At 44.5% G+C, this 23,705-nt stretch overlaps 1 protein-coding gene across 5 annotated transcripts in view; it reads left to right on the forward strand.

The window, feature by feature from the left end:
- Positions 1 to 23,705, forward strand: part of PKNOX1 (PBX/knotted 1 homeobox 1) — a 394,584-nt gene that overhangs the window by 191,302 nt on the left and 179,577 nt on the right. For all 5 annotated transcript variants that reach the window (XM_063956915.1, XM_063956916.1, XM_063956914.1 and 2 more), the window contains one exon: positions 20,947 to 21,111. In XM_063956915.1, coding sequence (XP_063812985.1) covers positions 20,947 to 21,111 — 165 coding nt within the window. The remainder of the gene's footprint in view (positions 1 to 20,946; positions 21,112 to 23,705) is intronic.

Here is a 23,705-nt window from a genome sequence, read left to right on the forward strand (position 1 = left end):
AGCATCTGGGTTAGGTCAGGTTGGTAAGCTTCTAGTGTTACATTGTGGTGACATCTGGGATAGGTCAGGTTGTGGTAAGCTTCTAGTGTTACATTGTGGTAAGCATCTGGGATAGGTCAGGTTGTGGTAAGCTTCTAGTGTTACATTGTGGTAAGCATCTGGGCTAGGTCAGGTTGTGGTAAGCTTCTAGTGTTACATTGTGGTAAGCATCTGGGTTAGGTCAGGTTGTGGTAAGCTTCTAGTGTTACATTGTAGTAAGCATCTAGGTTAGGTCAGGGTGTGGTAAGCTTCTAGTGTTACATTGTAGTAAGCATCGGGGCTAGGTCAGGTTGTGGTAAGCTTCTAGTGTTACATTGTGGTAACCATCTGGGATAGGTCAGGTTGTGGTAAGCTTCTAGTGTTACATTGTGGTAAGCATCTGGGCTGGGTCAGGTTGTGGTAAGCTTCTAGTGTTACATTGTGGTAACCATCTGGGATAGGTCAGGTTGTGGTAAGCTTCTAGTGTTACATTGTGGTAACCATCTGGGTTAGGTCAGGGTGTGGTAAGCTTCTAGTGTTACATTGTGGTAAGCATCTGGGCTGGGTCAGGTTGTGGTAAGCTTCTATTGTTACCTTGTGTTAACCATCTGGGATAGGTCAGGTTGTGGTAAGCTTCTAGTGTTACATTGTGGTAACCATCTGGGTTAGGTCAGGTTGTGGTATGCTACTAGTGATAAATTGTGGTGACATCTGGGTTAGGTCAGGTTGTGGTAAGCTTCTAGTGTTACATTGTGGTAAGCATCTGGGCTAGGTCAGGTTGTGGTAAGCTTCTAGTGTTACATTGTGGTAAGCATCTGGGTTAGGTCAGGTTGTGGTAAGCTTCTAGTGTTACATTGTGGTAAGCATCTGGGTTAGGTCAGGTTGTGGTAAGCTACTAGTGTTACATTGTGGTAAGTGCCTGGGTTAGATCAGGTTGTGGTAAGCTTCTAGTGTTACATTGTGATAAGCATCTCTGTTAGGTCAGGTTGTGGTAAGCTTCTAGTGTTAGGTTGTGGTAAATGTCTGGGTTAGGTCAGGTTCTGTTAAGCTTTTAGTGTTACATTGTGGTAACCATCTGGGTTAGGTCAAGGTGTGGTAAGCTTCTAGTGTTACATTGTAGTAAGCATCTGGGTTAGGTCAGGTTGTGGTAAGCTTCTAGTGTTACATTGTGGTAAGCATCTGGGCTGGGTCAGGTTGTGGTAAGCTTCTAGTGTTACATTGTGGTAACCATCTGGGATAGGTCAGGTTGTGGTAAGCTTCTAGTGTTACATTGTGGTAACCATCTGGGTTAGGTCAGGTTGTGGTAAGCTTCTAGTGTTACATTGTGGTAAGCATCTGGGTTAGGTCAGGTTGTGGTAAGCTTCTAGTGTTACATTGTGGTAACCATCTGGGCTAGGTCAGGTTGTGGTAAGCTTCTAGTGTTACATTGTGGTAAGCATCTGGGCTAGGTCAGGTTGTGGTAAGCTTCTAGTGTTACATTGTGGTAAGCATCTGGGCTAGGTCAGGTTGTGGTAAGCGTCTAGTGTTACACTGTGGTAAGCATCTGGGTTAGGTCAGGTTGTGGTAAGCTTCTAGTGTTACATTGTGGTAACCATCTGGGTTAGGTCAGGTTGTGGTAAGCTTCTAGTGTTACATTGTGGTAAGCATCTGGGTTAGGCCAGGTTGTGGTAAGCTTCTAGTGTTACATTGTGGTAACCATCTGGGTTAGGTCAGGTTGTGGTAAGCTTCTAGTGTTACATTGTGGTGACATCTGGGATAGGTCAGGTTGTGGTAAGCTTCTAGTGTTACATTGTGGTAAGCATCTGGGATAGGTCAGGTTGTGGTAAGCTTCTAGTGTTACATTGTGGTAAGCATCTGGGTTAGGTCAGGTTGTGGTAAGCGTCTAGTGTTACATTGTAGTAAGCATCTGGGTTAGGTCAGGTTGTGGTAAGCGTCTAGTGTTACATTGTAGTAAGCATCTGGGTTAGGTCAGGTTGTGGTAAGCTTCTAGTGTTACATTGTGGTAAGCATCTGGATTAGGTCAGGTTGTGGTAAGCGTGTAGTGTTACATTGTAGTAAGCATCTGGGTTAGGTCAGGTTGTGGTAAGCGTCTAGTGTTACATTGTAGTAAGCATCTGGGTTAGGTCAGGTTGGTAAGCTTCTAGTGTTACATTGTGGTGACATCTGGGATAGGTCAGGTTGTGGTAAGCTTCTAGTGTTACATTGTGGTAAGCATCTGGGATAGGTCAGGTTGTGGTAAGCTTCTAGTGTTACATTGTGGTAAGCATCTGGGCTAGGTCAGGTTGTGGTAAGCTTCTAGTGTTACATTGTGGTAAGCATCTGGGTTAGGTCAGGTTGTGGTAAGCTTCTAGTGTTACATTGTAGTAAGCATCTAGGTTAGGTCAGGGTGTGGTAAGCTTCTAGTGTTACATTGTAGTAAGCATCGGGGCTAGGTCAGGTTGTGGTAAGCTTCTAGTGTTACATTGTGGTAACCATCTGGGATAGGTCAGGTTGTGGTAAGCTTCTAGTGTTACATTGTGGTAAGCATCTGGGCTGGGTCAGGTTGTGGTAAGCTTCTAGTGTTACATTGTGGTAACCATCTGGGATAGGTCAGGTTGTGGTAAGCTTCTAGTGTTACATTGTGGTAACCATCTGGGTTAGGTCAGGGTGTGGTAAGCTTCTAGTGTTACATTGTGGTAAGCATCTGGGCTGGGTCAGGTTGTGGTAAGCTTCTATTGTTACCTTGTGTTAACCATCTGGGATAGGTCAGGTTGTGGTAAGCTTCTAGTGTTACATTGTGGTAACCATCTGGGTTAGGTCAGGTTGTGGTAAGCTACTAGTGATAAATTGTGGTGACATCTGGGTTAGGTCAGGTTGTGGTAAGCTTCTAGTGTTACATTGTGGTAAGCATCTGGGCTAGGTCAGGTTGTGGTAAGCTTCTAGTGTTACATTGTGGTAAGCATCTGGGTTAGGTCAGGTTGTGGTAAGCTTCTAGTGTTACATTGTGGTAAGCATCTGGGTTAGGTCAGGTTGTGGTAAGCTACTAGTGTTACATTGTGGTAAGTGCCTGGGTTAGATCAGGTTGTGGTAAGCTTCTAGTGTTACATTGTGATAAGCATCTCTGTTAGGTCAGGTTGTGGTAAGCTTCTAGTGTTAGGTTGTGGTAAATGTCTGGGTTAGGTCAGGTTCTGTTAAGCTTTTAGTGTTACATTGTGGTAACCATCTGGGTTAGGTCAAGGTGTGGTAAGCTTCTAGTGTTACATTGTAGTAAGCATCTGGGTTAGGTCAGGTTGTGGTAAGCTTCTAGTGTTACATTGTGGTAAGCATCTGGGCTGGGTCAGGTTGTGGTAAGCTTCTAGTGTTACATTGTGGTAACCATCTGGGATAGGTCAGGTTGTGGTAAGCTTCTAGTGTTACATTGTGGTAACCATCTGGGTTAGGTCAGGTTGTGGTAAGCTTCTAGTGTTACATTGTGGTAACCATCTGGGTTAGGTCAGGGTGTGGTAAGCTTCTAGTGTTACATTGTGGTAAGCATCTGGGCTGGGTCAGGTTGTGGTAAGCTTCTATAGTTACCTTGTGTTAACCATCTGGGATAGGTCAGGTTGTGGTAAGCTTCTAGTGTTACATTGTGGTAACCATCTGGGTTAGGTCAGGTTGTGGTAAGCTACTAGTGATAAATTGTGGTGACATCTGGGTTAGGTCAGGTTGTGGTAAGCTTCTAGTGTTACATTGTGGTAAGCATCTGGGCTAGGTCAGGTTGTGGTAAGCTTCTAGTGTTACATTGTGGTAAGCATCTGGGTTAGGTCAGATTGTGGTAAGCTTCTAGTGTTACATTGTGGTAAGCATCTGGGTTAGGTCAGGTTGTGGTAAGCTTCTAGTGTTACATTGTGGTAAGCATCTGGGTTAGGTCAGGTTGTGGTAAGCTTCTAGTGTTACATTGTGGTAAGCATCTGGGTTAGGTCAGGTTGTTGTAAGCTTCTAGTGTTACATTGTGGTAAGCATCTGTGTTAGGTCAGGTTGTGGTAAGCTTCTAGTGTTACATTGTGGTAAGTGCCTGGGTTAGATCAGGTTGTGGTAAGCTTCTAGTGTTACATTGTGATAAGCATCTCTGTTAGGTCAGGTTGTGGTAAGCTTCTAGTGTTAGGTTGTGGTAAATGTCTGGGTTAGGTCAGGTTCTGTTAAGCTTTTAGTGTTACATTGTGGTAACCATCTGGGTTAGGTCAGGGTGTGGTAAGCTTCTAGTGTTACATTGTGGTAAGCATCTGGGCTGGGTCAGGTTGTGGTAAGCTTCTATTGTTACATTTCGGTAACCATCTGGGCTAGGTCAGGTTGTGGTAAGCTTCTAGTGTTACATTGTGGTAACCATCTGGGTTAGGTCAGGTTGTGGTAAGCTTCTAGTGTTACATTATGGTAAGTGTCTGGGCTAGGTCAGGTTGTGGTAAGCTTCTAGGGTTACATTGTGATAAGCGCCTGGGTTAGTATAGGTTGTGGTAAGCTTCTAGTGTTAGGTTGTGGTAAATGTCTGGGTTAGGTCAGGTCGTGGTAAGCTTTTAGTGTTACATTGTGGTAAGCATCTAGGTTAGGTCAGGTTGTGGGAAGCTTCTAGTGTTATATTGTGGTAAGCATCTGGGTTAGGTCAGGTCGTGGTAAGCTTCTAGTGTTACATTGTGGTGAGCGTCTGCGTTAGGTCAGGTTGTGATAAGCTTCTAGTGTTACATTGTGGTAAGCATCAGGGTTAGGTCAGGTTGTGGTAAGCATCTAGTGCTATGATTAATGTAGTAATCATTTACTGTTATTACATCTGTGAGATTTTCTAGGTTGTGGTTAGGACAAATTAAGTTTGTATAGGTTTCGTTGCGATTAGCACTTGACTTTAGTCACAGCATTTGGAATGTGGCACGTATGTAGGGTTTCAAGGATTAGGTCTATGGTTAGGTTGGGATAAACTTATAGGCTTAGTATTATGTTTAGGTAAGCGTCTTCTATGGTTGGGTTATGGTAAACTTCTAGGCGTAGTATATCACAATTTATTATAAATAATACATAGTAACATAGTATCTGAGGTTGAAAAAAGACAATTGTCCATCGAGTTCAACCTATTTGTGGTCTCCTATGCATGATGATTTGACTAAAATTTCTGACTGATGCTGCTGTCAGCCGTTGCATTTTATCCCTATTTATAGTAACTATAATGCATGACTATGCACCATACCCCTGGATATCCTTATCCATTAGGAATTTATGTAACCCATTCTTAAAGGTGTTGACAGATTCCGCCGTTACAACTCCCTCGGGCAGGGAATTCCAAACACGTATTGTCCTTACCGTGAAAAAGCCTTTACACCGTATTGTGCGGAATCTCCTCTCCTCTAACCTGAGTGAGTGTCCACGAGTCCTCTGTGTTGATCTAACCAAAAACAGGTCCCGCGCAAGCTCTGTGTATTGTCCCCTTATATATTTGTAGATGTTGATCATATCCCCTCTTAGTCTCCGCTTTTCCAATGTAAACATGCCTAGTCTTTCAAGCCTTTCCTTGTATTCCATCGTCTCCATGCCCTTAATTAGTTTGGTCGCCCTCCTCTGTACCTTTACAAGCTTCAGGATATCCTTTTTGTAGTACGGTGCCCAGAATTGTACACAGTATTCAAGGTGTGGCCTCACTAGTGATTTATATAACGGGAGTATAATACTCTCGTCCCTAGCATCAATACCCCGTTTTATGCATGCTAATATCTTATTAGCCTTCTTTGCTGCAGTCCTACTTTGGGTACTACTGCTTAGCTTGCTATCTATGAGGACACCTAAGTCCTTTTCCAGTACAGAATCCCCTAATTTTACCCCATTTAGTAAGTAGGTGTAATTTTTGTTCTTGTTACCACAGTGCATTACCTTACACTTGTCTGTGTTGAAGCGCATTCTCCATTTGGCTGCCCATGCTTCTAATTTAACTATGTCGTTCTGAAGAGACTCGGCATCCTCCTCTGTATTTATAGCCTTACACAATTTGGTATCATCTGCAAAAATTGACACCATGCTCTCTAGACCTTCTGTTAGGTCGTTAATGAAAATATTGAACAATAGCGGTCCTAATACTGAGCCTTGCGGCACACCACTTAGCACTTCAGTCCAAGTTGAAAAAGATCCATTAACCACAACGCGCTGCTCCCTATTATCTAACCAGTTTTTGACCCAAGCGCATATTGTGCTTCCTAGCCCTGATTCTTGTAGCTTGTAGATAAGTCTCATGTGTGGTACAGTATCGAACGCTTTGGCAAAGTCTAAAAAGATTACATCCACGTCTTTACCCTGATCTAGGTTTGCGCTTACTGTTTCATAAAAGCCAAGTAAGTTGGTTTGACAGGATCTGTCCTTCATAAACCCATGTTGATTCCTTTTAATGACCTTATTGACTTCAAGGAACTTCTGAATACTATCTCTTAGAATACCTTCCAATACTTTCCCCACTATAGATGTAAGACTAACTGGTCTATAATTACCTGGTTCAGCTTTACTTCCCTTTTTGAATATAGGCACTACTTCCGCTTTACGCCAGTCTTTGGGAACCATACCTGATATAACTGAATCCTTAAAGATCAAAGATAGCGGTTTAGCCAGTTCAGAGTGAAGCTCCATTAGAACCCTTGGGTGAATACCATCGGGCCCTGGTGATTTATTAATCTTTAAATGTTTTAATCGGTCACAGACTACTTCCTCGCTTAAATAAGTACCTATCAGTGTGATATTGTCATTATTGAGATTGTGTGTCAGTCCCTGAATTGGGTCCTCTCTAGTGAATACTGTTGAAAAAAACTCATTTAGTGTGTCCGCTATGTCATTATCATTTTTGCTTAAGACTCCCAACTTGTCTTTTAAAGGGCCTATACTCTCCTTCTTTAATCTCTTGCTATTAATGTATTTAAAGAATTTTTTGGGATTCGCTTTGCTTTCCTTTGCTACTAGTTTTTCAGTTTCTACTTTAGCCGCTCTTATTTCCTTTTTGCACTTTTTGTTACATTCCTTATAGTGCTGAAATGACTCTGCTTCCCCGTCAGATTTGTATTTTTTAAATGCTCGCCTTTTCTTGCCCATAAGTTCCTTAATCTTTTTGTTAAGCCACATTGGTTTATGATTTTTATTCCTTTTTTTGCTACTCATAGGAATAAATGTGAGTGTATATTTAGCTAGCAGGAATTTTAGTACCTCCCATTTCTCCGTAGTATTTTTTCCTAAAAACAAACCTTCCCATTCAATATCCCTGAAAAATACCCTCATCTTTTCAAAATTCGCTTTGCTAAAGTTTAAAGTCCTAGTTGAGCCAGTATAGGGCTGTTTGTAGAAACTGATATTGAATGTGACCATATTGTGGTCGCTGTTTCCTATGGGTTCCCCTACTATAATACCTGATACCAAATCCCCATTGTTTGTTAATACCAGGTCTAAGATTGCATTGTACCTAGTTGGTTCCTCAATTAGTTGGACTAAGTAGTTATCATTTAGTGTGTGTAAAAACATATTGCCCCTAGCAGTATCACATGAATCGTTTTTCCAGTTTATCTCTGGATAGTTAAAATCTCCCATCACTACTATGTCTCCTACTCCTGCTGCTCTTTCAATTTGCTTTAGTAACAATTCATCATCCTCATAATATATACAATTTTGGCACAACATAATATCAAATTATAGTGCGTATATTCCTGCAAGCTGCTCCTAAAACAGACTTACTCCTGTTATAAATTCCTGAAAAAGTTCTCTAAATAACTGTACTTACAGAGGTCTGGAAAGTATTCACAACGCTTCAGTTTTTCCAGTTTTTGTAATGTTACACCCTAATTCCAAAATGGAATAAATTAATTTTTTCCCTCGAAATTCTACACACAATGGCCCTCATTCCGTGTTGTTCGCTCGCTAGCTGCTTTTAGCAGCCGTGCAAACGCTAAGCCGCCGCCCTCTGGGAGTGTATCTTAGCTTAGCAGAAGTGCGAACGAAAGGATCGCACCGCTGCTGCAAAATATTTTCGAGCAGTTTCTGAGTAGCTGCAAAATATTTTCGAGCAGTTTCTGAGTAGCTGCAAAATATTTTCGAGCAGTTTCTGAGCAGCTCCAGACCTACTCCTAGCTTGCGAACACTTCATACTATTTAGTTCCTGTTTTGACGTCACGAACACGCCCTGCGTTCGGCCAGCCACGCCTGCATTTCTCCAGGCACGCCTGCGTTTGTATCTGAGACGCCTGCGTTTTTCAGCACACTCCCTGAAAACGGTCAGTTACCTCCCAGAAACACTGTTACGCACACCAGTGCTAACAGGAGTATACCGGTGTATGAACAGAGAGGGAAGCGAAGCAAACGAACTCACAGACAGTATAACATAACATACACAGGAGGTGATGGAATAACTAATAAACACAAAGTGAACGGAGAAGCCCAAAGGCTCAGGAATTGGGTGTCTCCCTAGTGTCAGGAATGCTCAGATGGAATAGAGCGGACAATGAAGCGATGTGTAGTGATTTAACATGTGGAGCACCTGAAATGATGTTGCTAAGAGCAACAGAAAAAACCCCAAAGGGTTACCAACGGGTGTGGGAATAAACTCCTTGCTATTCTGTGAACCTGCTGGGTTCACAGAATAGCAAAAGAACCCCAGCAGGTCAAACAACTGACTCCAGTCTTACTGCTAGGTCCGGATTGGCAGAATGAAGTACCGAATCCCAAGGCCTATTCGCAGTAAGCAACAAGTAAATACAAAGTCACACAGTACTAGCTAACTCTCTGGAACTGACTAACAAACAACGATTCAGCAGCATTTGCCTAGCCTGAGAGGATGGTTTATATAGCAGGTGCTGTCCACGCCCCACTCAGACCTCACAGACTGTGAGCACAAAACCAGCGCCGGATTCCCTGCCGTGCACAGAGCCTGTAACCACTACACAGTAAAAACCCGGACCGGAGTATCAGCTGCGCTCAGGTTACTTCGCTAACACTTGCCTCCCGGTTGCCATGGCGACGTGGCAGCACAGAGCAGGAGATCCTAACAGTACCCCCCCTCTGACGAGGGGTCAAAGAACCCCTACCACCGGGTTTATCGGGGAACTGCGAGAAGAAAGAGCGTATCAGTCTGGGGGCATGAAGATCACAACTGCGCACCCACGACCGCTCCTCCGGGCCATACCCCTTCCAGTGCACCAAAAATGACAGCCGACCCCGAACCATCTTGGAGTCAAGAACCCTTTCAACCACAAACTCCCTCTGACCCCGAATCAGAAGAGGAGAAGGTCTTCCACTGGAAGAAGGATTACTAACCGCCAGTTTTAAAAGGGAACAATGAAATGTTTTATTGATGCCCAATAAACGGGGCAGATCTAACTGAAATGCCACCGGATTGATAACCCTGGTGATCTTATAAGGGCCGATGAACCGGGGGCCAAACTTATGAGATGGCTGTCTCAACTTCAAATTCTTGGTGGACAACCAGACGAAGTCTCCTAATTTGAAGCTGCAGGGTCTTCTCCGCTTATCAAAAACCCTTTTGGTCACTAATGACACAGACACAAGGGCTTTCTTCACTTTCCTCCAAATACCCCTAAGGACCGAAACAACAGAGGAACCATCAGACGTGGAATCCAGGGGGTCAAAAGAATTGGTCTTAGGATGATGCCCATACACACAAAGGAAGGGAGAGATCCCTGTAGCAGAGTGAGCCGCGTTGTTATAGGCAAACTCCGCCATGGACAGATAAGCAACCCAGTCAGTATGACACTTGGAGACATAACACCTGAGGAACTGCTCCAAGGACTGGTTCACCCTCTCAGTCTGCCCATTAGACTGTGGATGGTAGCCTGACGACAAGCTCACAGAAATCTGGAGATCAGAACAAAATGCCCTCCAGAATTTGGCCACAAACTGGGATCCACGGTCAGAGACCACATCAAGTGGCAACCCGTGGAGGCGCACAACATGCTGCATAAATAACTCAGACAGGCGTCTGGCCGATGGCAACCCAACCAGTGGAACGAAATGCGCCATCTTCGAAAACCTGTCAACGACAACCCAAATGGCTGTCATCCCCGAGGATTTGGGCAAGTCCACCACAAAATCCATGGAAATGTGGGTCCATGGCTTAGACGGAATAGAGAGTGGATGTAATGGGCCGACAGGAACCCCTCTAGGAGTTTTATTTCGGGCACAAACGTCACATGCCCGAACCCACTGATCCACATCCCTAGCCACCGAGGGCCACCACACCGCCCTAGACAGCAACTCCCGAGTTCTGGCAATACCCGGATGCCCTGCCGACCTCTTGGCATGGAATTCCAGGAACACTCGCTGTCTTAACCTAGGAGGCACAAACAAGAGACCTACCGGAAGGTCTGGAGGAGCCTGCTCCTGTGCTCTAAGGACTAATGATAAGAGGTCCTGGGTAATGCCCACTTTAATACATGATGGGGACACAATGGGCAATGGCTCCTCGGTGGTCTCTTGAACTGGAGCAAAACTCAGCGAGACCGCATCAGCCTTGATGTTTTTTGACCCAGGGCGATATGTTATCAAAAAATTAAAGCGAGCAAAAAACAAAGCCCATCGTGCCTGCCTGGCATTGAGCCGCTTCGCTGACTCTAAATATGCCAGATTCTTATGGTCGGTGAGAATTGAGACCACAAACTTAGCCCCCTCAAGCCAGTGTCTCCAGTCCCCGAGTGCATCCTTTATAGCCAACAATTCCTGGTTACCCACATCATAATTCATCTCGGCAGACGAGAATTTACGGGAAAAGTAAGCACAGGGATGAAGGCGATTATCAGACACCCCCATCTGAGAGAGCACTGCTCCAATACCTATCTCAGAGGCATCCACTTCTACCACAAAAGGACGCTCTGGATCTGGGTGCCGCAGCACCTTGGCCGAGACAAATGCCCTTTTGAGACGGGCAAAGGCCGCTTTGGCCTCACAAGACCAGTGAGCAACATCCGCCCCTTTCTTAGTGAGTGCCACCAAGGGGGCCACTATAGACGAAAATCCAGCGATAAACCGTCTATAAAAATTCGCAAAGCCCAGAAAACGCTGAAGCGCCTTCAAACTAGTGGGCTGCACCCAATCCAGGACTGCCTGTACCTTAGAACCCTCCATTTGGAAACCTTCTGAGGAGATAATATACCCTAGAAATGCGATTTGCTGGACTTCAAACTCGCACTTCTCCAGCTTCGCCCCAAGCTGGTGGTCTCTGAGTTTCTGGAGGACTAAGCGTACATGCTTCCGATGTTCCTCCAGGGAATGAGAGAAGATTAGGATGTCATCTAGATAAACAACTAAGAATCTATCCAAATATTCCCTGAGCACATCGTTCATGAATTCCTGGAAGACTGCCGGGGCATTAGAGAGCCCAAAAGGCATCACCAAATATTCATAATGCACTGAGTGGGTATTAAAGGCAGTCTTCCATTCATCCCCCTCTCTTATTCGGATTAGATTGTAAGCACCGCGTAGGTCAATCTTAGAAAAAATGGTGGCAGTACGAAGCTGGTCAAACAAAACTGAAATGAGAGGCAGTGGGTACAAGTTTTTAATCGTGATACGGTTCAATTCCCTGAAGTCGATGCAGGGTCGCAACGAACCGTCCTTTTTACCCACGAAAAAGAACCCCGACCCAACTGGGGACTGTGAGGGTCTGATAAATCCCTTAGCCAAGTTCTCCTGAATGTACTCTGCCATAGCCTGAGTCTCAGGACGTGACAGGGAGTACAACCTGCTCTTGGGAAGCTTAGCATCCAGCAACAAATCAATGGCACAGTCATAGGGGCGATGGGGAGGTAGTACCTCCGCAACTTTTTTGGAGAACACATCCGCAAAATCTGCATAACATCCTGGCAATCCTGGCAAACATAACTGCGAGAGCCTGACTGGAAGGCTCAAGCAACTCATGAAACAATCACTACCCCAACTAAGAATCTCCCCAGAGACCCAGTCAAATTGAGGGTTATGGGCCCTTAACCAGGGTAACCCCAAAACCAATGGGGCAAAAGAACAGACAGTCACATAAAAAGACAATTTTTCAGAGTGTGTGGCTCCAATAAACAAAGGAATTTGGCTGGTGCAGGAGATAATTTTACCCTGGGACAATGGTTCCCCGTTTAACCCACAGATCTCAATCTCTGATGCCAAAGGTACTGAGGGAACAGAGTGTTCCAGGGCGAATTGACGGTCCATGAAAACCCCATCGGCCCCACTGTCAACAAAGGCCTCAGTCTTGACAGTTTGACCGAGGATCTCCAAAGTCACCGGAATGAGAAAAGTCTTTTTAGGAAATTCTGACTTCTGGCCTGACAGGATATTTCCCATCACCCTCAGGCCCTGAAGTTTTCCGGTTTTTCTGGGCATGATACTACAACATGACCTTTATTCCCACAGTACAAACACAAACCCTGCTGTCTCCTCCGCGTCTTCTCACGCGAGGAGAGGCGGGTAGCCCCAATCTGCCTAGGCTCCTCGGAATATTCCTCAGAGTCTGAGGTTCCCTTGGGAAAAAAGGAAACTACGGTCTCCCTTTCAAGCCTACGCTCTCTCAGCCGTCTATCCACCCGGATGGATAACTGCATGAGCTGATCTAAGCTATCAGGCGAGGGATATTGTACCAGTTGGTCCTTTATCTGGTCAGAAAGGCCCCTTCGGTACTGGTTTCTCAGGGCTGGGTCATTCCACTGGGTATCATGAGCCAACCTCCGAAACTCCGTACTATGAACCTCAGCTGGCCGTCGCCCTTGCTTAAGAACCGTAATCTGAGCCTCGGCTGAAGCCATCTTGTCAGGGTCATCATACAAAATGCCCAGTGCCGTAAAAAAAGCATCAACACTTTTAAGCGACGGACAGTCAGGCTGTAACCCATATGCCCAGACCTGTTGGGTCTCCTTGTAGCAAGGAAATCACCATGCCCACCCGCTGAATCTCCGACCCAGAAGACTGGGGCCTAAGCCTGAAATATAGCTTACAGCTCTCCTTGAAACAAAAGAACTGCGAGCGATCTCCAGAAAAACGATCCGGGAGATTTACTTTCGGCTCCTTAACCCCTGAACTTGCCGCTGCTGCTGCGGGAGCTCCGCTAGCGGCCTGCGGGGTGTTCATTTTAATGGACATCTCATTAAATTGTCGAGTCAGGACCTGCACCTGATCGACCACCTGTTGCAAAGTATTTTGAGGGGTATGCTCCATATTCCCACAAAATTTCAACAGGAGTAGGGCTGCTGAATATGTTACGCACACCAGTGCTAACAGGAGTATACCGGTGTATGAACAGAGAGGTAAGCGAAGCAAACGAACTCACAGACAGTATAACATAACATACACAGGAGGTGATGGAATAACTCATAAACACAAAGTGAACGGAGAAGCCCAAAGGCTCAGGAATTGGGTGTCTCCCTAGTGTCAGGAATGCTCAGATGGAATAGAGCGGACAATGAAGCGATGTGTAGTGATTTAACATGTGGAGCACCTGAAATGATGTTGCTAAGAGCAACAGAAAAAACCCCAAAGGGTTACCAACGGGTGTGGGAATAAACTCCTTGGTCAGAGATAGAAATATAGACACAAGGAGAGTATCCACAATCCTAACCCCCACTTGCAGGGCACAGGTTCAGCTTACTGCCACTAAACTGACACCTGGACGCCCTGCACAGTGAGGGAGGATTAAGCAAGCAGGTCTGAGAGTACAGCCGCAAACCTGCTGGGTTCACAGAATAGCAAAAGAACCCCAGCAGGTCAAACAACTGACTCCAGTCTTACTGCTAGGTCCGGATTGGCAGAATTAAGTACCGAATCCCAAGGCCTATTCGCAGTAAGCAACAAGTAAATACAAAGTCACACAGTACTAGCTAACTCTCTGGAACTGACTAACAAACATCGATTCAGCAGCATTTGCCTAGCCTGAGAGGATGGTTTATATAGCAGGTGCTGTCCACGCCCCACTCAGACCTCACAGACTGAGCACAAAACCAGCGCCGGATTCCCTGCCGTGCACAGAGCCTGTAACCACTACACAGTAAAAACCCGGACCGGAGTATCAGCTGCGCTCAGGTTACTTTGCTAACACTTGCCTCCCGGTTGCCATGGCGACGTGGCAGCACAGAGCAGGAGATCCTAACAAACACCCACTTCCTGTCAATCACTCAGCGGCCAGCAGTGCGACTGAAAAGCGCCGCTAGACCTTGTGTAAAACTACATCGACTTTTGTGAAAGTATGCCGCGCGTGCGCATTGCGTCCCATACGCATGCGCAGAAGTGCCGCTTTTTAGCCTGATCGCTGCGCTGCGAACAACAGCAGCTAGCGATCAACTCGGAATGACCCATAATACCCCATAAGGACAACATAAAAAAAGTTTTTTTTGAGATTTCTGAAAATTTATTTAAAATAAAAAACTAAGAAATTATATGTACATAAGTGTTCACATCCTTTGCCGTGAAGCTCAAAATTGAGCTAAGGAGCATACTTATTCCACTGATCATCCTTGAGATGTTCCTACAGCTTAATTGGAGTCCACCTGTGGTAAATTCAGTTGATTGGACATGATTTGGAAAGGCCCACACCTGTCTATATAAGGTCCCACACTTGACAGTGCATGTCTGAGCACAAAACAAGCATGAAGTCAAAGGAATTGTCTGTAGATCTCCGAGACAGGGTTGTCTAGAGGCACAAATCTGGGGAAGGGTACAGAAAAATATCTCCTGCTTTGAAGGTCCCAGTGAGCACAGTGGCCTCCATCATCCGTAAATGGAAGAAGTTCGGAACCACCAGGACTCTTCCTAGAGCTGGCCGGCCATCTAAACTGGGCGATCAGGGGAGAAGGGCCCAAGTCAGGGAGGTGACCAAGAACCCGATGGTCACTCTGTCAGAGCTACGGCATTCCTCTGTGGAGAGAGAACTTTCCAAAAGGGCAACCATCCCTGCAGCAATCACCAATGAGGCCTGTATGGTAGAGTGGCCAGACGGAAACCACTCCTTAGTAAAAAAGCACATGGCAGGCCGCCTAGAGTTTGGCAAAATGCACCTGAAGGACTCTCAAACCATGAGAAACAAAGTTCTCTGGTGTGATGAGACAAAGATTGAACTCTACGGCGTGAATGCCAGGTGTCATGTTTGGAGGAAACCAGGCACCGCTCATCACCAGGCCAATACCATCCCTACAGTGAAGCATGGTGGTGGCAGCATCATGCTGTAGGGATGTTTTTCAGCGGCAGGAACTGGGAGACTAGTCAGGATAGAGGGAAAGATGAATGCAGCAATGTACAGAGACATCCTGGATGAAAACCTGCTCCAGAGCGCTCTTGACCTCAGACTGGGGCGACGGTTCATCTTTCAGCAGGACAACGACCCTAAGCACACAGCCAAGATATCAAAGGAGTGGCTACAGGACAGCTCTGTGAATGTCCTTGAGTGGCCCAGCCAGAGCCCAGACTTGAATCCGATTGAACATCTCTGGAGGGATCTGAAAATGGCTGTGCACCGACGCTTCCCATCCAACCTGATGGAGCTTGAGAGGTGCTGCAAAGAGGAATGGGCGAAACTGCCCAAAGATAGGTGTGCCAAGCTTGTGGCATCATATTCAAAAAGACTTGAGGCTGTAATTGCTGCCAAAGGTGCGTCAACAAAGTATAGAGCAAAGGCTGTGAATACTTATGTACATGTGGTTTCTTAGTTTTTTATATTTAATAAATTAGAAAAAATCTAAAAAAAACTTTTTTTCACGTTGTCATTATGGGGTATTGTGTGTAGAAGTTTGAGGGAAAAAATAAATGTATTCCATTTTGGAATAAGGCTGAAACATAACAAAATGTGGAAAAAGTGAAGCGCTGTGAATACTTTCCGGATGCACTGTAAATGCACAATGGTCAAGGGGCCTAATTCAGAGTTGATCGCAGCAGCAAATTTGTTAACAGTTGGGCAAAACCATGGGGCAGATGTAACATGTGCAGTGCAGGTGGGGCAGATATAACATGTGCAGAGAGAGTTAGATTTGGGTGGGGTGTGTTCAGACTGAAATGTAAATTGCAGTGTAAAAATTAAGCAGCCAGTATTTACCCTGCACAGAAACACAATAACCCACCCAAATCTAACTCTCTCTGCACATGTTACATCTGCCCCCCCATCCCTGTAGTGCACATGGTTTTGCTCATTAGCTAACAAATTTGCTGCTGCGATCACATCTGAATCAGGCCCAGAGTTGGGTTGGGATAAGCTCTTAGGCTTAGTATTATGTCTAGGTAAGCTTCTTCTAGGGTTAGGTTGGGATAAGCTCTTAGGCTTAGTATTATGTCTAGGTAAGCTTCTTCTAGGGTTAGGTTAGGGTAACCTTTTAGGCTTGGTATTATGTCTAGGTAAGCTTCTTCTAGGGTTAGGTTAGGGTAACCTTTTAGGCTTGGTATTATGTCTAGGTAAGCTTCTTCTAGGGTTAGGTTAGGGTAACCTTTTAGGCTTGGTATTATGCCTAGGTAAGCTTCTTCTAGGGTTAGGTTAGGGTAACCTTTTAGGCTTGGTATTATGTCTAGGTAAGCTTCTTCTAGGGTTTGGTTAGGGTAACCTTTTAAGCTTGGTATTATATCTAGGTAAGCTTCTTCTAGGGTTAGGTTGGGGTAACCTTTTAGGCTTGGTATTATATCTAGGTAAGCTTCTTCTAGGGTTAGGTTGGGATAAGCTCTTAGGCTTGGTATTATGTCTAGGTAAGCTTCTTCTAGGGTTTGGTTAGGGTAACCTTTTAGGCTTGGTATTATGTCTAGGTAAGCTTCTTCTAGGGTTAGGTTAGGGTAACCTTTTAGGCTTGGTATTATATCTAGGTAAGCTTCTTCTAGGGTTTGGTTAGGGTAACCTTTTAGGCTTGGTATTATGTCTGGGTAAGCTTCTTCTAGGGTTAGGTTGGGGTAACCTTTTAGGCTTGGTATTATATCTAGGTAAGCTTCTTCTAGGGTTAGGTTAGGGTAACCTTTCAGGCTTGGTATTATGTCTAGGTAAGCTTCTTCTAGGGTTTGGTTAGGGTAACCTTTTAGGCTTGGTATTATGTCTAGGTAAGCTTCTTCTAGGGTTAGGTTAGGGTAACCTTTCAGGCTTAGTATTATGTCTAGGTAAGCTTCTTCTAGGGTTTGGTTAGGGTAACCTTTTAGGCTTGGTATTATGTCTAGGTAAGCTTCTTCTAGGGTTAGGTTGGGGTAACCTTTTAGGCTTGGTATTATGCCTAGGTAAGCTTCTTCTAGGGTTTGGTTAGGGTAACCTTTTAGGCTTGGTTTTATGTCTAGGTAAGCTTCTTCTAGGGTTAGGTTAGGGTAACCTTTTAGGCTTGGTATTATGTCTAGGTAAGCTTCTTCTAGGGTTAGGTTAGGGTAACCTTTTAGGCTTGGTATTATATCTAGGTAAGCTTCTTCTAGGGTTTGGTTAGGGTAACCTTTCAGGCTTGGTATTATGTCTAGGTAAGCTTCTTCTAGGGTTTGGTTAGGGTAACCTTTTAGGCTTGGTATTATATCTAGGTAAGCTTCTTCTAGGGTTTGGTTAGGGTAACCTTTTAGGCTTGGTATTATGTCTAGGTAAGCTTCTTCTAGGGTTTGGTTAGGGTAACCTTTTAGGCTTGGTATTATGCCTAGGTAAGCTTCTTCTAGGGCTAGGTTAGGGTAACCTTTTAGGCTTGGTATTATGTCTAGGTAAGCTTCTAGGGTTTGGTTAGGGTAACCTTTTAGGCTTGGTATTATGTCTGGGTAAGCTTCTTCTAGGGTTAGGTTGGGGTAACCTTTTAGGCTTGGTATTATATCTAGGTAAGCTTCTTCTAGGGTTAGGTTAGGGTAACCTTTCAGGCTTGGTATTATGTCTAGGTAAGCTTCTTCTAGGGTTTGGTTAGGGTAACCTTTTAGGCTTGGTATTATGTCTAGGTAAGCTTCTTCTAGGGTTAGGTTAGGGTAACCTTTCAGGCTTAGTATTATGTCTAGGTAAGCTTCTTCTAGGGTTTGGTTAGGGTAACCTTTTAGGCTTGGTATTATGTCTAGGTAAGCTTCTTCTAGGGTTAGGTTGGGGTAACCTTTTAGGCTTGGTATTATGCCTAGGTAAGCTTCTTCTAGGGTTTGGTTAGGGTAACCTTTTAGGCTTGGTATTATGTCTAGGTAAGCTTCTTCTAGGGTTAGGTTAGGGTAACCTTTTAGGCTTGGTATTATGTCTAGGTAAGCTTCTTCTAGGGTTAGGTTAGGGTAACCTTTTAGGCTTGGTATTATGTCTAGGTAAGCTTCTTCTAGGGTTTGGTTAGGGTAACCTTTTAGGCTTGGTATTATATCTAGGTAAGCTTCTTCTAGGGTTTGGTTAGGGTAACCTTTTAGGCTTGGTATTATGTCTAGGTAAGCTTCTTCTAGGGTTTGGTTAGGGTAACCTTTTAGGCTTGGTATTATGTCTAGGTAAGCTTCTTCTAGGGTTAGGTTGGGGTAACCTTTTAGGCTTGGTATTATGTCTAGGTAAGCTTCTTCTAGGGTTAGGTTAGGGTAACCTTTTAGGCTTGGTATTATATCTAGGTAAGCTTCTACTAGGGTTTGGTTAGGGTAACCTTTTAGGCTTGGTATTATGCCTAGGTAAGCTTCTTCTAGGGTTAGGTTAGGGTAACCTTTTAGGCTTGGTATTATGTCTAGGTAAGCTTCTTCTAGGGTTAGGTTAGGGTAACCTTTTAGGCTTGGTATTATATCTAGGTAAGCTTCTTCTAGGGTTAGGTTAGGGTAACCTTTTAGGCTTGGTATTATATCTAGGTAAGCTTCTTCTAGGGTTAGGTTAGGGTAACCTTTCAGGCTTGGTATTATATCTAGGTAAGCTTCTTCTAGGGTTAGGTTAGGGTAACCTTTCAGGCTTGGTATTATGTCTAGGTAAGCTTCTTCTAGGGTTTGGTTAGGGTAACCTTTGAGGCTTGGTATTATGCCTAGGTAAGCTTCTTCTAGGGTTTGGTTAGGGTAACCTTTTAGGCTTGGTATTATGCCTAGGTAAGCTTCTTCTAGGGTTAGGTTAGGGTAACCTTTTAGGCTTGGTATTATGCCTAGGTAAGCTTCTTCTAGGGTTAGGTTAGGGTAACCTTTTAGGCTTGGTATTATGTCTAGGTAAGCTTCTTCTAGGGTTAGGTTAGGGTAACCTTTCAGGCTTGGTATTATGTCTAGGTAAACTTCTTCTAGGGTTTGGTTAGGGTAACCTTTTAGGCTTGGTATTATGTCTAGGTAAGCTTCTTCTAGGGTTAGGTTTGGGTAACCTTTTAGGCTTGGTATTATATCTAGGTAAGCTTCTTCTAGGGTTTGGTTAGGGTAACCTTTCAGGCTTGGTATTATGTCTAGGTAAGCTTCTTCTAGGGTTTGGTTAGGGTAACCTTTCAGGCTTGGTATTATGTCTAGGTAAGCTTCTTCTAGGGTTAGGTTAGGGTAACCTTTTAGGCTTGGTATTATGTCTAGGTAAGCTTCTTCTAGGGTTTGGTTGGGGTAACCTTTTAGGCTTGGTATTATGTCTAGGTAAGCTTCTTCTAGGGTTAGGTTGGGGTAACCTTTTAGGCTTGGTATTATGTCTAGGTAAGCTTCTTCTAGGGTTAGGTTAGGGTAACCTTTTAGGCTTGGTATTATATCTAGGTAAGCTTCTTCTAGGGTTTGGTTAGGGTAACCTTTTAGGCTTGGTATTATGCCTAGGTAAGCTTCTTCTAGGGTTAGGTTAGGGTAACCTTTTAGGCTTGGTATTATGTCTAGGTAAGCTTCTTCTAGGGTTAGGTTAGGGTAACCTTTTAGGCTTGGTATTATGTCTAGGTAAGCTTCTTCTAGGGTTTGGTTAGGGTAACCTTTCAGGCTTGGTATTATGTCTAGGTAAGCTTCTTCTAGGGTTAGGTTAGGGTAACCTTTCAGGCTTGGTATTATGTCTAAGTAAGCTTCTTCTAGGGTTAGGTTAGGGTAACCTTTTAGGCTTGGTATTATGCCTAGGTAAGCTTCTTCTAGGGTTTGGTTAGGGTAACCTTTTAGGCTTGGTATTATGCCTAGGTAAGCTTCTTCTAGGGTTTGGTTAGGGTAACCTTTTAGGCTTGGTATTATGTCTAGGTAAGCTTCTTCTAGGGTTTGGTTAGGGTAACCTTTTAGGCTTGGTATTATGTCTAGGTAAGCTTCTTCTAGGGTTAGGTTGGGGTAACCTTTTAGGCTTGGTATTATATCTAGGTAAGCTTCTTCTAGGGTTAGGTTAGGGTAACCTTTCAGGCTTGGTATTATGTCTAGGTAAGCTTCTTCTAGGGTTAGGTTGGGGTAACCTTTTAGGCTTGGTATTATATCTAGGTAAGCTTCTTCTAGGGTTAGGTTAGGGTAACCTTTCAGGCTTGGTATTATGTCTAGGTAAGCTTCTAGGGTTAGGTTAGGGTAACCTTTTAGGCTTGGTATTATGCCTAGGTAAGCTTCTTCTAGGGTTAGGTTGGGGTAAGCGTCTAGGGTACGGTTACAGTTATGTATGGTAAACATTTAAGTTTATTTTAAGAGAGGGGTACATTTCTGGGGTTAGTTAGAGGTAAGGCTGTAGGTTTAGGATTGGGCTAGGGTAAACTTCAAGGCAGGGGTGTAAGTTCATACTGCTCAGTGCACGCTGAGCAGTATTAGATGCAGGTGCTAGTAGGGCTCCTGGGACAGAGCTGATAAACTCTACTGCAGCAGTAGCAGATACGCCACAGAGATGCATTGGAAGAGCAGCGGTCACACTTGGATCCCACTGTGAACCACGCAGGTGCTGCTGTACATGCAGGTGCCCCTTCACGGCTTGGAGCCCGGAGGCAGGTGTCTCCATTGCCTCTGGGAGTTACACTCCTGCTTCTAGGTATAGGTTTGGCGTAGATGTAGGTGGGGGTTGTTTTTAGGGTCAGGTTAGGTTCAGATGCAAGTGCTGTTTCTTTATTGTTTTTGTTCAGAGTGTGTATCTTCTGTATTTGATCCTGGTCTCTTTGTCTGCAGATGGTAAAAGCAATCCAGGTTTTGCGGATTCACCTTTTAGAGCTAGAAAAAGTCAATGAACTGTGCAAAGATTTCTGTAGCCGCTATATTTCCTGTCTCAAAACAAAGATGAACAGCGAGACACTGCTGAGTGGAGATCCAGTGGGACCATACTCTCCAATACAGGTACATTATTCCTATATAATACCCTCATCCCTAATACTACACACAGGTTACTGAGCGGGGTCACAGCAGATACATTATTACTGTATAATACCCTCATCCCTAATACTACACACAGATCACTGAGCGGGGTCACAGCAGGTACATTATTCCTATATAATACCCTCATCCCTAATACTACACACAGGTCACTGAGCGGGGTCACAGCAGATACATTATTACTGTATAATACCCTCATCCCTAATACTACACACAGATCACTGAGCGGGGTCACAGCAGGTACATTATTCCTATATAATACCCTCATCCCTAATACTACACACAGGTTACTGAGCGGGGTCACAGCAGGTACATTATTCCTATATAATACCCTCATCCCTAATACTACACACAGGTCACTGAGCGGGGTCACAGCAGGAGTGTACTCCCCAGTACAGGTACATTACTATATAATACCCTCATCCCTAATATTACACACAGGTTACTGAGCGGGGTCACAGCAGGTACATTATTACTGTATAATACCCTCATCCCTAATACTACACACAGGTCACTGAGCGGGGTCACAGCAGGTACATTATTACTGTATAATACCCTCATCCCTAATACTACACACAGGTCACTGAGCGGGGTCACAGCAGGTACATTATTACTGTATAATACCCTCATCCCTAATACTACACACAGGTCACTGAGCGGGGTCACAGCAGGTACATTATTACTGTATAATACCCTCATCCCTAATACTACACACAGGTCACTGAGCGGGGTCACAGCAGGTACATTATTACTGTATAATACCCTCATCCCTAATACTACACACAGGTCACTGAGCGGGGTCACAGCAGGTACATTATTCCTATATAATACCCTCATCCCTAATACTACACACAGGTCACTGAGCGGAGTCACAGCAGGTACATTATTCCTATATAATACCCTCATCCCTAATACTACACACAAGTTACTGAGCGGGGTCACAGCAGGAGTGTACTCCCCAGTACAGGTACATTATTACTATATAATACCCTCATCCCTAATACTACACACAGGTCACTGTGCGGGGTCACAGCAGGAGTGTACTCCCCAGTACAGGTACATTACTATATAATACCCTCATCCCTAATACTACACACAGGTTACTGAGCGGGGTCACAGCAGGAGTGTACTCCCCAGTACAGGTACATTACTATATAATACCCTCATCTCTAATACTACACACAGGTCACTGAGCGGGGTCACAGCAGGTACATTATTACTGTATAATACCCTGATCCCTAATACTACACACAGGTCACTGAGCGGGGTCACAGCAGGTACATTATTACTGTATAATACCCTCATCCCTAATACTACACACAGGTCACTGAGCGGGGTCACAGCAGGTACATTATTACTGTATAATACCCTCATCCCTAATACTACACACAGGTCACTGAGCGGGGTCACAGCAGGTACATTATTCCTATATAATACCCTCATCCCTAATACTACACACAGGTCACTGAGCGGGGTCACAGCAGGTACATTATTCCTGTATAATACCCTCATCCCTAATACTACACACAAGTTACTGAGCGGGGTCACAGCAGGAGTGTGCTCCCCAGTACAGGTACATTATTACTATATAATACCCTCATCCCTAATACTACACACAGGTCACTGAGCGGGGTCACAGCAGGAGTGTACTCCCCAGTACAGGTACATTACTATATAATACCCTCATCCCTAATACTACACACAGGTTACTGAGCGGGGTCACAGCAGGAGTGTACTCCCCAGTACAGGTACATTACTATATAATACCCTCATCTCTAATACTACACACAGGTCACTGAGCGGGGTCACAGCAGGTACATTATTACTGTATAATACCCTCATCCCTAATACTACACACAGGTCACTGAGCGGGGTCACAGTAGGTACATTATTACTGTATAATACCCTCATCCCTAATACTACACACAGATCACTGAGCGGGGTCACAGCAGGTACATTATTCCTATATAATACCCTCATCCCTAATACTACACACAGGTCACTGAGCGGGGTCACAGCAGGTACATTATTCCTATATAATACCCTCATCCCTAATACTACACACAGGTTACTGAGCGGGGTCACAGCAGGTACATTATTACTGTATAATACCCTCATCTCTAATACTACACACAGGTTACTGAGCGGGGTCACAGCAGGTACATTATTCCTATATAATACCCTCATCCCTAATACTACACACAAGTTACTGAGCGGGGTCACAGCAGGAGTGTACTCCCCAGTACAGGTACATTATTACTATATAATACCCTCATCCCTAATACTACACACAGGTCACTGAGCGGGGTCACAGCAGGTACATTATTACTGTATAATACCCTCATCTCTAATACTACACACAGGTCACTGAGCGGGGTCACAGCAGGTACATTATTCCTATATAATACCCTCATCCCTAATACTACACACAAGTTACTGAGCGGGGTCACAGCAGGAGTGTACTCCCCAGTACAGGTACATTATTACTATATAATACCCTCATCCCTAATACTACACACAGGTCACTGAGCGGGGTCACAGCAGGAGTGTACTCCCCA

The sequence above is a fragment of the Pseudophryne corroboree genome, chromosome 2 (assembly GCF_028390025.1).
Source record: "Pseudophryne corroboree isolate aPseCor3 chromosome 2, aPseCor3.hap2, whole genome shotgun sequence".
In the NCBI taxonomy this organism is placed as follows: domain Eukaryota; kingdom Metazoa; phylum Chordata; class Amphibia; order Anura; family Myobatrachidae; genus Pseudophryne; species Pseudophryne corroboree.